General features: G+C 35.8%; 1 protein-coding gene across 4 annotated transcripts in view; it reads left to right on the top strand.

Moving 5' to 3' along the window:
* CTNNA2 (catenin alpha 2) overlaps positions 1-11,436 on the top strand; it is a 510,643-nt gene extending 499,207 nt beyond the window's left edge. For all 4 annotated transcript variants that reach the window (XM_087736026.1, XM_087736022.1, XM_087736023.1 and 1 more), the window contains one exon: positions 11,083-11,436. In XM_087736026.1, the coding sequence (XP_087592152.1) occupies positions 11,083-11,370 (288 nt within the window). In that variant the 3' untranslated portion in view covers positions 11,371-11,436. The remainder of the gene's footprint in view (positions 1-11,082) is intronic.
* The last annotated feature ends 3,176 nt before the right edge of the window (positions 11,437-14,612 follow it).

Genomic DNA, 14,612 nt, shown 5'->3' on the forward strand with positions numbered 1-14,612 from the left:
TAGTCAAATTCAAGTGCAGGGTGGAGGTCTCTAGTCCAGAGGTACAGGAGACTATCCATCCTTGGAGATACTCTGGCTTTGAGCAAAAGCCTGAACAACCTCATCTAATTCAATTTGTTTTGAAGAGTGCATTGGACTAGATGACCTCAAAAGGTTATTTTCATCCTAAAGTATTCTATGATTATATGAATATTTGCATAATAAAATCTGAGTAATAAAAACAAGCCTTTACAATTCAGAGCAAGATTTTACTCATTCCAGTTTATTCTTAATTTGCTGTCATCTTTGCTTGTTCTTTCCTTGTGAACTGCAACAGCTTTTACAGTTGTTTCTGTTTTCTTCTGGTTTCGTTTGTTTGCAGTCGCTAGTAATCCTTACCTGTTTTGCTGTTTTTTAATAATATTTAGTGTTAGCTAAAGTTAAAAATGTAACGAACAAATGCATTCACAAATTGTATATTCAGTAACGGACCAGGGAAAAAACCTTCTAGTAAGGAACACTTACTGAACGTTATTTAATCATTGATTAAGTTGGTCAAACAAATAGAACAGTTAATTTTGAATATTGTATTTGGAATAAAATGTTAGAATTTCCTTTAGAAATCATTTGCCATATCATTAAGCTATCTCTGTCAGTGCTGGGACTTTTCTGAAAAGCTGAAATGGGGCTCTCTCTTGAAGAGTACTGCGGAGATTCAATTTTGTTTCTTTATTTCGTTGCATACTGTTGTAAAGTCCTGAAAAGTGCTCAAGGAATCGAACAGAAAAAGGAATGTTTCCACTGACTGAATTGAGAAACACTGCAAGGACCCTCAACTCCAAGGCAGTAAAAGCATTTTAGCACCTCAGAAGTGATCAATATCTTGAATGATCGAGCCCTTTATCTGCTTCTATGAGACATAAAATATACATGAACAACAGCAGTCAAACATTAGGAAGCAAGGAACAATTGTCCTGGTACTATCTTCCATTCTACAAGAGGATTTTGTTTTATTCATTTTGACTCTTTGATGCATTGTTTCCAAGCCCTTTCCTGAGAAAAGCCAGCTATGCCTGTAGAGCAGCTATCTTCAAAGTGTCTCTGTGCTGACCTGGCCAAGAGTAACTTTAGAGATATGAAGCTAGCTGAAGGAGCAAATTTGCCTCAAAATGTGACAGGTCCTCACATTTGAAGACACGGAGATAACTCACATACAGATACCATTCTGACACTTGCAAATTAAAAAACAAGTTGGGAAAATACCACATTTTTCAGCATTGCAGTCTGAAATCCTGCATTATGCTGCTTTTCTTTTTGTTTTCATTGTGACAATATCAGGAGGAATAGCAGGAGATAACACATTCTTATGTAAAGAATATAGTGTTTCTATGCTTTATTGATTTTTTTTTATCCAAAGTCTCCTGCATTTTATCACTGAGAGTACAATTTCCAGCCAACCAGACATGATGTGGACTCCCTTCAGGTAAGACTGTAAGAAAGACGTGCTTTTCTTGTTATTATACCTGTTCTCTAGATAAAGAACAAAAGGTTTGCTTCCAAAACTCAATTTGAAAGAGCACTAAATTATTTTGTGCTTTTAAAAATGATATCTGTCTTCAAATTGCATAGAAGTCAGAACTCAAGTCAGCAGGAGGGAGATCAGTAGCACAGACTAGTTAGATAACCTGTATTTCCTCTTTTAGATTTAACTGCAATTGGATAGGAAAGTGGAAATTTGTACTGAGATGCTTTTGACAGAGTCCTGTCTGTGCTTTTCCATCTGTGCCATCAGGTTCAGACAATGTCATATCTTGTGTAGATTTCTAGCACACGAATCCCTGTATAAAATGGTGTATACAATCCTGGCAATACACAGACCACTTACATAAAGTTTTGCATTAATTACTTTTTATAATTGGGACTGATACTGAGCTTCCACAGACTTCTTACTCTAATTTTCTTTAGTAAGTGTCCTGGCAATATAACAAAATCATAGTTATAGTTTGAGTTATCGTATCCTGTCAAGTATAGTTCAGACTTCATCTTTGTTTCAGACATTTTATCTTCTCTTTGAAGATTAGGTAGGAGCCTATCTTCAAATCAGTCATATGAAAGTCTGTTTCCTGTTAATCATCCAAGAAGTCAGATCAAACCATTCCATGGGACAGGATGATTTTAAAGTGGCAAATGTGGTTGTCCTAATTTTGCTACAGTTAGTAATGCAACTGCAATGGCCATTAGAGAATCATATTTTTTTGTCCATGACATTCCATCATAGGCATCATTCTCCAGGCATTAGTTCTCTGCAGAATGAGGCAGAGTTAGAAGAAGAAAACCTTGAGCCATCATGGCAGAAGACTCATTCCCATGTTTGTCAATTGTAGGTTGATGTAGAAAGTGTTTCTTCCTCTACGTTCAACTTTAGCAAAGAAAACGGGTAGTACACGCAACCATAGTGCTGGCAAAGTTGCGGGCTGAAATTCTGTTCCCATCTACCAAACTCTGACTTCATTGACTGAGGTTTTCTTCCTTGGTCTGTGGAGTTGTTCCGGATGTTTGGGCATTCAGACTGATGTCAAATATCCTAATTCAGTAACAGATTGACAGTTTTGAGGCAGTGTTGTAGCATGAAAATGACTGGTAAATCAAGCTTATGTAAAAAATTCAATGCTATATATGATTGCTTGTCCTTACCCCGTTTCTTGTATATGATATGAACTGTGCTGTTTTGGCATCTTTTTCCTGCTGTGCAGTGGCAAATAGAGAGCAGAAGAAAAAGAACTGGTTCTGAGAAACTTTTCTTTATGGATCAAAATATTTTCTCCTATTAAATTCTGAAAAGAGTGCAACAATATATTAATTAAATATTAAATACTGAGGACATAACCTACATTATGTTTGGTATCTACAAGAAAAATTGTAAATTTTGTGTTATAGAAGTAATATCATATTGGATAAATTATTGACTGTAAATATAGTTGATTAATAGAAAAACTTTAATATCTATCAAAAATTCCAAAATATATTTTTCATCTTTGGGATCTGCCAGGCTGAAGAGAAGTCAGTAACAATTATATTTCACAAAAAGAATTGGATAACATTAACTTTTAGTTGTTTCCAATTGTCTTATTTTTGATTTCACCATTTCAATTGTGAAAATATGAGTTTCATGCTAGCTCATTACGACAAACACTGACAATATGGAACATCAACAAATGATATAAAAATAACATTTTGATAATGTCTAAATCAGAAAGTCATTTAGTGATTTCCACAAGTACAGAAAATCATATGTAAAACTAGATCATAGAATCATAGAATCGTTAAGGTTGAAAAAGCCCCTTAAGATCATCGGGTCCAACCGTTAACCCAGCGCTGCCAAGTCCACCACTAAACCATGTCACCAAGCACCACATCTCCCCAGATTTTAAATACCTCCAGGGGTGGAGACTCCACCACTTCCCTGGGCAGCCTGTGCCAGGGCCTGACAGCCCTTTCAGTGAAGAAGTTTTTCCTAATATCCAACCTAAACTTCCCTGGCACAGCTTGAGGCCGTTTCCTCTCGTCGTATCACTTGTTACTGGGGAGAAGAGACCGACCCCCACCTCACTACAACCTCCTTTCAGGTAGTTGTAGAGAGCAATAAGGTCTCCCTTCAGCCTCCTCTTCTCCAGACTAAAGAACCCCAGCTCCCTCAGCCGCTCCTCATAAGAAAATAAGTGTCTGAGTCCTGCCTAAAACTCATATTAGCTATCTCATCCCTGAGCTGTGATCCTCAAACTCCAGCCTCAGAAAGCATCTGCATTTCCAACACTAATATTCCCCATGTGTGTGTTTTGCTCCAGAATATGCACACTAGTATGTTAGAACCGTTCTTGGTGTGTTACCACACTTAGCAAAAACCTAAACTTTGGCAAGATTTACAACTGGGTGCTTTGCTATGTTACTAGATGACCCAGTAAGGAATTTCAGTGCATACATAACTTAGTAGGGCTCACTGGACAGCAGAGTTGGAGATGCCTAATATCTCTAGTGGTGTACCATCCTCTTGGGCCAAAGACAGATGGATTCAGTATCCTTCAGACTATAACCTGTGAGTGAGGCTTTTTGCAAGGCTTCTTGTTAAATATCCATCCGCTTGTAGCTATTTATGAGGGGAGGAAAGACGACAAAGCAAGATGAGATGAGTAAATACGCAAATGATCATGACCATGATACTGAAGCCCATGTTTGTCTCTCAACTGAGAAGGCCAGAAGATTTTTTTTTCCTCAAAAAAAGAAATATTTGTAAGCTTTCTGTAAGCTTGAAATTTAAGTACAGTCTCCACTAGCTGAGCATTTCTGAGTTGGTGCATGGCTTACTATTTCGGATGCTGATTGAGAAACAAAAGATATGCAGGGCTCCTGGTGTTTCACTAAGTAGCCTTTATGTCTTGCTACAAAAAAACCTAAAGTTTTCTTGTAGGACTGCTGGATACATTTAAGGGCATTTAGGTGGTATTCCTTAAATTGGCGACATTAGTATTCTTATTTTATCATAAAGAGATTACTACTTCAAATCTCTTCATTTAGTGAATAAAGTATAACCCCCCCCCCCCAGTTTTAGTGGTATCTACTGATGAATTGTATTTTATGGTTATATTTATATGTACGTACTGTTTTTAGTTTCATATTAAGTATTCTCCTCAAAGCAAATGAATTGGGATATAATTTTTTCTTTTATCCTTTTTCTTTTAAAATAGCCTGGGATAAGTAAATCAAGTCTATAAATGCATCTCTTCAAATTTTCTGTATTGTGTCTGTTCGTCATCTTTTATTAGGAATGCCAGTATTGGGAGCATTTTTATATGCTTATGCCTTTTCAAACTGGCATAAAGCAGTTAGCAACCTTTTGACCTTGTAAATTAAATGTGTGTTTTAAAATGGCAATGGTCGATAGAAGACAGAAGATACCCATAGTTCTTGGTATCCTTGCGTGCTTTCTGTTGTCCTAAGAGGCGGCAGCCTTTGTTATGGGCTTGGGAATCCCTATAGGTTTCTTACCTGTAACTGAAAAAATGCAGATGAGGACAGTTATTCAGTGGATTGGCCACCTATAAAACACAACTATCCCCAGAATGAATTACATATTCAACATGTATAAAGGAGTAAGTTAATAGCAATAAAATATGAAAACAAAAATAGCTAAGAGAAGGGGCATATAATACTATTTTCTCTACCCAGCCACAGATCTGTTTTTAACACCATTGTGACCATATTACATCCAAATAATGACACTTTGTTTGTTATAGAATTTCAAATATATAGGATAGTTTTCTCACAATGGATCCATATCTAACAAAAACATTACGTGCGCTTTCAAGTGACTGACAGAAATCTGGCTTCAGCCATTGCGTAGTAGTGCTGATAAATAGCAGATGTCTCCTACCATAGGGATGAGCGCATCTGAATAGCAAATAGGCCATTCTTGCATTGGCTGTCACTAATAGTATCATGTTTTATGCATGAAATGTGCCACAGAAATGTAAGGCATAAGTTTTATGAATAAGATCTTTCTTACATATATCTTACATACATATGTAGGGCTGGATTTACTATTAAGCACAGCTGAGAGGAAAATGTTCTGTTGCATAAGAATGTAATCTGGGAAAATGGTATTCCTGAGTCACCCTCCAGATTCATAATTGCTTCAAGTAACTTTAGTTGCTCTAGAGGCTGTGAGTTGACTTTTGGCTTGTGGTAACAGCAACTGTACCTGTCCACGAAAGCATGAACTTGCTTTGAAAAGGAGGAGAAGCAGGGAATGCACCCAGAATTCACAGATAACCTTAAGGGCTTGGCAATGCATAAATTAAAGGCATATAAACCAAGTCTTAGCCCAGAGTCTTCAAAAGGTTACACATTCTTTTTCAACATGTTAAATAAATGGCAATTTGTCCTCCTGATCTGTACAAAGTAAACCAGACTAAACTCTATTTATCAATAATTGCTAATACTAATTTTTTGCATTCACACATTTTAAGGTCAATATGGGCCATTGTTATCATCTAAGCTGTCTTCCTGACCAATTGATGCATAGGCTCCCTGAATTAATGTCCATGAAGAATGTCCAATAGTTCTGCTTAAACTAGAGTGTACACATTAAGCAAAAACATCCAATATTGATTTCACAATTTCTAGCAATAGAATCACTATCTTTCCTGAGTTCTTGTGGTTAATTAATATCACTGCTAAAAATTTTCAGCTAATTAATAACTAAAATGACCTGCTTCACATTTCAGCCATTAAGTTCTGTTATATTTTTGTCTAATGTGTTGAACTTGAAATATTATCAGCTTTCTATGACTATGTACTTGCTGATTTCGATCAACTCATTTTTTAATCATGCACTTTACTAATGGAAAAAAAAGAGCTGACTGAATCTTTCCCATAAAAGATGGGTTTTTTTGTTCTTGAGGTTCTTTAAATTCTTTCCAGTTCCTCAGTGTTGTTCTTGCATTGAGAAGAGGACTCAGTATTCCATAACTGCGGACACACGATAGACTGAATATGATAATTTAACCTGTTTTACCAGTGTCCTCCTTTTCGTATACTCAAGGAGTGATTGCCTAGGATCCTGCATAGGATAACGTTCCTTATTGTATAAGTAGGTATCATCTACTATAAAGCTAGCCAAACTGAAATCTACATTTCTGACTTTTACCAGCTCATTAGATATCAATCACTTGCCCTCTGTATGACTTGCCATTTTCCCAATTATTATGTTATCTGCAAATTTCATCAGTTAAGTGAATTTTTTCCAAGTTTTTAACAGAAATATTAATATTGTAAAGCTGACAAATGGTTTCTCCAAGAGCACACTGCGAAAGTCACTGTTTAGCAATGATTTTTTTGTGTATGCATACTTTTGAAAACTTAACTATTAGAGAATTTGGAATCATTCTGTATGTGCCTTGTGAATTTTGTATCATCAGGTGAGTTTTTAATCACTGTCATGCAGTGCAAAGCAAAACACCTTTCAGAGGTCCAATTATATCAACAGCATTATTTTAAGCAATCCAAAGTTTAATCATATCAAAATATGATGTAGGTTACTTTGAAAATATTTTTACCCACAAAACCATTTGGTTACCATTAACTGTATTTTTGTCCTCCCTTTATTTATGGAGTCTGTCATAGACATTACATTATTTTATTTGGGAGCGCTGTCAGCTGAACTGGCCTATAATTTCACAGGTCATTCTATTTGCACTGCTCAAATATTTCCAGACTAGGAACTATCTACAATTCTTTTGATGTCTTCCCCCACTTTTCAAGGTTTATTAAAATCAACAATAATGATATAGAGCGTTCTTAAACAGCCAGCTCTTTTAAAAGTACCTATACTATATCCTTGCTCACTGAAAATGCAGATTTTTTTTCTGTATTTCCCTTCCTTTTTGTAGTATATTTCTGATAATAAATATGAAGAAATCTCTGGAAATTAAATGTTCTCCTTTCTAAAAACTGTGGGATAATTCTTCCCCATTACAGCAGTGTGACAATGCAGGGAGAACATCTCTTTTCATTTGCTGTACTGTTAAGGAGAAAATTTTCCAGCTTTATTCTCTCCCGCTTCTTCAGCTATTTTGGTATTGTAATTGCTGGTTATTTTGCTTAGATTATGTGTATATGTAAAAGAAGCAATAAATCTTGATTGTCACAAGATTCTGGAAAATTCTGCATATAGTGCAGGGAAAATGCAGCACAGCTTATAAGCAGATCAAAAACTCCTCAAAGCCTTATGGATTTTTGGGGGAAAAAAACCCTGAAATTATCTTCTTGGCAGATAATAGGCTCTGCTGCTCCAGTGTTCTACACTTGCATTCACTAATTACAAAGTTAGCTTGTAGCAAAATCTTTTTTTATTTTTTTTCTAAATGATTTATGCCTTCCCTGGGTAGATGGCAGTTTTAACCTGGATAAGTGACCGGCTCCAGTGCAGTGATTCTTAGGTTCTTTATGGATTTTGAATTTTCCCCACCATTCTCTGTTCTTGCAGTTTTATGGGCCAATAACCTAAATTTATCTCTTATGTTTAAGAGGGCTTTTTTTCTTAAATGGAGGCAAATGTATTTGTAAAGAGATCTAAGTAGCAGAACACTATTACTTTGTGTAGCAAGTCAAAAGCGCTGTTAGCACAAAAAGCTATCGTTATATTCATAATTCCCTAAACATTGCTAGGGAGTGAAGTTTGCCTTCTGTACTCTGCAATAATTTCGTAGTGGTACTTTTATTTGAAATGTTAATTTTCCTTCTTATTTTTTTTATTATTAACATTATCTGTTTGGAAACGTGCGTATGTTTCTGTGCCCAGATTTTGTAAGGAATTAACGCACTAAGGGCTTGATTCACTGCTGCCTCGTTCCAGTTTTATGCCACTGTAGTTCTGCTGATTACAAAGCACAGCTTAAAGCTGAAGTAACACAGTGGTGTAGTAAGATCTAAATGTTAATTGAAATGATGTTCATTCAGTTTAATAATTCTTTACTGAGCCATAATACAAGCAAGGAGCTGGAGGCAATAAGGAAATCACTGCAAGTGCTTAGGTAGCCAAATTGGATACATGGGATGGCTACCAGCAGGTTTTGGAGAACACTCATAGCCTAATACTATTATGGGGTTTTTATGTCTCTCTTCTGTTTCCAAGATTTGAAAGCGTTTTACAATATGAATGGATATTAAGGGCAAGGACTAAGTATCTGCATATTAAAATGTGATTAATAATGGTGAAAATAAGGAGCTCTTATCTACTATAACAGCAGATTGAAATTAGAGGTAATTAAAATGGCATCAAAATATGTAACTTGGTTTTCTAAAAGACATCGTTGCAATCTGCATCAAGTCTTGCAGAAGTACTTGCTTCTGCACACCTTTATCGATATACTCCATAGAATTACTAATGTGTTTAAAGATGTAGATTGCATCCTTTGTATGGTTTTAAGCGTCTAATTCAGGTGCCTCCTCATTTCAAATGTTTCCTTTAATCATTGTGTTCCTTAATATATGCCCCACGTAAAATAGCTACCAGAACTCTTTTCATAAAGAAACGCTGGAAAATGTGAGGCTATTAGAAACCTTCAACAAACAGAATTCATCCAGGTATGTGCAATATAGGCTTGATCCAGTCAGTTTATCCACATTGATAATGAAGTAAATACTATTTGACGGTATCACATTATATTCAATACCAATCCACCAGTGTTTCAAAAAGAATCATTTAACAATGAATAATGCTTGATTGTAGATCTCTGCAGTAAATTAGAATATCCTAATTTAATAGAGTATGATCTGCTATTTGCCAACAAACATACAGATTGCCTTATAAATCATGCAGTAGTGTAGTTATAGGATAACACTATACTGAATTATATTTCATTACTCCCTATTGAACAGTCATGTTTCTGCCATATAATGTAATTTTCCATCTTTTAACTTAGTTTCTTTTACTAACAGAAAATACAAATTAGTCCTGAGAAAAAATATTTACTGGGGGCAGGCAATTAACTATGCATTTCAGGGAATGGCACCAAGTACGTGAAAATCATTAAAATGCTTTTTGTTTTTTTGCCTCACTGTATGGAGCTGTTTATGTATTTAATGAATCATAATGAGTATAAGGCCACAGCTGAGGAAATCAAAAATAATAGGTAAGTCTATAGATTAACGTGGTTCCAGACCCAGGCTTTCTGTAATGTCTATTGTTCACATCAGTCATGGATACTTCAGAAAGAGGTTTCTCCTGAACTTGTCTTCTGTTAATGATTCAATATACTTGAGGTGAAGTATAATATGGTTTTTGTTATTGCCTTATGTGTATTTATCCTGGTTACCTTGCTTAGAATTCATGTTAAGGAATCATATGGTCCCAAAATATGGATGAGGAAAGGTTTGGAGGGAGACAGGCCTTTTATACTAATTAAAAACAGCTAAGAAGTTACTGAGCAAGTGGGGTGGAATTAAAGAGTTAAAATAATATTACATCCAAAATTGTTCCTACAAACTGCGAAAGACTTACAAAAAAATGAGGCAGCTTCCATGGTAGAAAGGCTTTATCACAAAGAGTATATCCCACTTTTTTAATATTTTGGGAAAGGGATAACTGAACATCCTAAATAGTAGCCTGGTTTGCTACAGTACTTAAGAGCATATTTTTAGCACCTACTAATTTGAGGATGTCAAGTTGGATTTGGCAAGTGCCTAATTCGCATTTTGGAACATTGAGACATTGCTTTGGAAGTCCCTTTATATGCTCAAATCCTTTTGAAAAATTTGGCCAGGGATATGTACTTGATTTCAGTGTATGATGGAAGCTTATTGACTGGAAGACCCAATGGTTTGAAGTTCAACAAGTTCTTAAGGCCTCTTACATCCAGAGGACCCAGGAACCTCAGGCAGACTCGTGCATGGGAGAAACACAAGGATATATGTACAAAAAGCCTGCTAATCATAAAGTAAAATTCCTTGTGAACATATGTAGCTCAAATATTACAGTAGCTACAAAAACCTGCAGTTAACTGTTTCATCTTTTTATTTCTTTAGGGGGTTCAAAATCTCCTTTCATCTTTTCAGATGGGATTCTCTAACAAGCTCAGCACTGGCCTCACACTGTTCCTGTAGACATCATCGGGGGTGTTATCCTGGGCTTAATAGGAATAATTAGAACAAACCTGAACACTTGGAAAAATCCCTGTTGACCTGCTTTTCAGTTTCTGACATGTAAAAGTAAAGTTTTCAAGGTTTAAGTGAGAAGTCATGTTTTTTGTGAAAAAAGAGGCAACTTCTTACCCATAGAAAAAGAATCAACAACAAAAAAGTGGCCAACACAAGCTTTTCCTTTGAATTATTAAAAAATTTAATGTGAGGTACCACAGTCTTACCTTTACAGTTCGGTGCATGTTGTTGCTGGTGCTTGTTACTACAAGCTACTTGATTAATCCTGAGGGAGAGGATTCATTTCATCTTTAATGAGATCTGAGAGTATCCAGACTTCAGTCAGGAAATGGTCTGGTGATCCAGTCATGGGCTAACCTTGCTGTATTTAATTTTCTTTTCTATTTGTAGCTGGACAGTGCCACTTCTCTCATCCAGGCAGCTAAAAATCTGATGAACGCTGTGGTCCTTACAGTGAAAGCATCGTATGTGGCTTCTACTAAATATCAGAAGGTCTATGGTACTGCTGCAGTGAACTCACCAGTTGTATCTTGGAAGATGAAGGCACCTGAGAAGAAACCTCTAGTAAAGAGAGAAAAACCAGAAGAATATCAGACAAGAGTGAGAAGAGGGTCCCAGAAGAAACATATTTCCCCTGTACAGGCCTTAAGTGAATTTAAAGCTATGGATTCATTCTAAAACACTAAGCTTTACCAGGAGGGTTTTATATTCTTTTTGTATGCATACCTGCTGACTTGTATGCGTCTGGCATGGGGTGGGGGGAAGCAGTGTCAATTTGCATGCAACCTGAAACTCTATCGAAGTAACTAACTTTCTGCAATGCCAAAATTTAGGGCATTCTCTCTTCTGATGTTAAATGGACTTATTCCAAGCTTACTTTTTAAACTAAACTATAGCATTAAATTGGCCAAAGAATTTGTGTCACAGGGGTACGTGTGGGTTAAATAGTAAATTCAAGTCTAAACCCAGAAATTTTTATGCATGCAAGAAACATTAGGTTGGCAGGTATATTAAGTGAAAAAAATGGAATTGTAATGGTAGACCATAAAGCTTGTATTGCTTCTGTTCCAGTGCAAAAATGTACTAGCCAATATGCTTAAATGTGTGGCCCAATAATTAAATGATATAACTTTTAAGTCATCTTCATTATAGTATGTGAATTTTTAAAACAGATACAAACTAATTCATCTTAAAAATGCTTCTTTTAAACCATATTCTGTTCTTTATATTCTAGTAGTGTTATGATTGCTCACATTTCAATTAATCCCATTAATATGACCAGAGGTTTACTTTTGCCAATTGAATTCCTTATGGTGGAGTATGAAGCACAATATGGTGATTGACATTGCCTTTTATATTATGATTATTATTATGATTATTATTATAATATTAGTAATAGAAGACCTGGTGGTGGAATGTTTAGAGACACAGAAACTGACAGTGTGAGAATTTAGAGGCAAATATGTAGGTGTAGCTTGGATTACAGGTATCTGACATACCATTGTAACCACTAACTCAATAAACTCATTTAACCTTGGAATCCTCAATATGGCTCATCTCTTTTAATGCACAGGTATCTCCTGCATCATAGTTGATGTAGACAGTGATTCACTTTGCCTCATGATTCCTTTTTTTCTTTTTTTCTTTGTGAAGGAAAGACAACATTACATTCATTCTCTCATTTTTTATAACCAGGATAGCCAAACATGGTCAGTGGGTCAAAAGCAGTTTAAATCTGAGACAGATTTAAACCTCAATACGTATGATACATACATGTCAAGTGTGGGATGAAATTATTTGTTTATATACACCACCTCAGAAACAGCATAAAGATAGTTCAATTTATTAAGCTTATAAGATTGACCTCTCAGAACCTTAGAAATCATCTATTGTGGCACACTGTACAGACCTGTATAAAGACCACTGCACAAAGAAATGCCGTATCTACTTTTAGTCCCAACAGTTGGCTCAACTGCAGAGACTGTTATGAAAAGTGTTATGAAAAGGTCTTGGTGTATACAAAAATAAAACAATGAGCATGTATTTACTTTTTGCATAATTAAATACTAACAACTTAAGAGAACATTCATGGCCTTGTAAGGGATTTGAAACACTGTGATAAACAGTGAGGTATGCCCTAAGTGACATGTACATCCCTTACTGTGTTTTTGAGAGATGTTTGATGCTTGTCTCAAATATGCTGATTATTCCTCAGAATAGCAACATACCAAATTTTGTTCTATTACCCTCCTACACAATCTTTATAGGGAAATGTACTCTCAGAGGCTTTTTAGGAAATTACTATTTTTGCTTTGTTTAGTTGTACTGTATAATAAAAAGGTTCCCCAATCAGAACTGGAGACTGTACACATGACCAAAATAAATTAGAAGATGTGGGGAAGTCCTTGAAGAGCTTTCCCTATTATGCCCTGTAGCCCGACACAGACTGACATTAATTGTGGTACCAATAAGCTACCTAAAAGTAATTGGGATCTTTACAAATGAAATTACGGAGACGAAAGATGGATACTAAGTTTAAGCAAAAATAGAAAATAACAGACAAATAAAAATGTCCCAGTATGGTGCATGAAAAAAGAAAACAGGCAATTGGCCACAAGTAAAAGTCATAGCACTTCTTCAGAAGTGTTTTGGTCTAACGCTGTGGTGGATTAACTGAATGATTGCTTTAAAATTACGTTGTTGCTATAAGAGGCATCTCAAACTTAGCGAGCATATAGACAATGAGATCTATGAATGTGTCTTGTAGAGTCTCCCCTGATTAAGGCTCCATGCCTAAAAGAGGAAGACTGGGATACAAGGAATCCATTACCAGTCACTCAGTCAAAATAGTGACAGTGTCAGTTATCAAAATGCTAAGGAAAATGAGTCTTTGAAGGTAAAACCCAGAACGATATTGGGCAACTTAGTTGGCCCGAATTAGAGTCCTACTTTAGGATGGATTATTTGCCTTTTGAAGGGGCCTATCTATGCTCTAAATATCTTTATGGTAGCATGATAAAATTGAATGTTGATAAATGAAAAGGAATGCACATGAAAACAGGAACCAGAAAACAACCAGAACATACCAGTTCAGTGCTTGGCTTGTCTAGTAAGGCCTATAGAATGTTAAGATTAATGAGGTTTAATAGACAAAGAGGAAAATATTGGATGATACTATACGTCAGGGATGTGCCTATGTTTGAATCCTTCATGCAGTTTTTATCAACTGATCTGAAAGAAGAAATGATGTAGGATGGAAACATACATGGATACATGAGAAGGATCACTAAGTCTGGAACTGCTTTCCTATAAGGAAAGACTAAATAAGGTAAGTCTCCAATTTCTTCAGGGTTATCAATAGTGAGGCTGTGAGATGAATAGATAAGGAACAAGTAATCACTGGTCCTTATAACTCAAAAATTAGGGGTGACACAATGACTTATCAAACAGCAAGTTCAATATTTAAAAAATATTTTTTTTATAAGTAAATTGTGGAATTCGCTTTCACAATATCACAGTTGCCACAATGATATAATTCCATTGACTACACCACCCAAGAATTCATCCCACAGACTTTCCATCTTGAAATCTTGCAGGTCTTAAAGATCTAGATTTAAGTCTAATATATAGTGTAAGCATAAAATAATGTGTGTGGATTTTGGAAATGTTCACTACAACCAGTCCTCCACTGTCCTAAGGGAACTCATACCCCCAGCATAGCGTAATGGAGAACTGCTGGACCTCCACAACCTTCAATCAGGCAGCCGCATCTGTTTCTCGTGGCTATCACCTTGGTTCACAAGCCAGATATATGGCTACCATACATATTCCTGTATACATACAACCTTGAAAATTTTCTCTTCAAATTGTACCTACAATGCAAGAGAAGCAATTACGTTGTTGTTTCTAGAAATTACAAT

This window comes from Nipponia nippon, unplaced genomic scaffold (assembly GCF_047370975.1).
Source record: "Nipponia nippon isolate SJK-2023a ecotype South Korea unplaced genomic scaffold, ASM4737097v1 scaffold_6, whole genome shotgun sequence".
NCBI lineage: Eukaryota > Metazoa > Chordata > Aves > Pelecaniformes > Threskiornithidae > Nipponia > Nipponia nippon.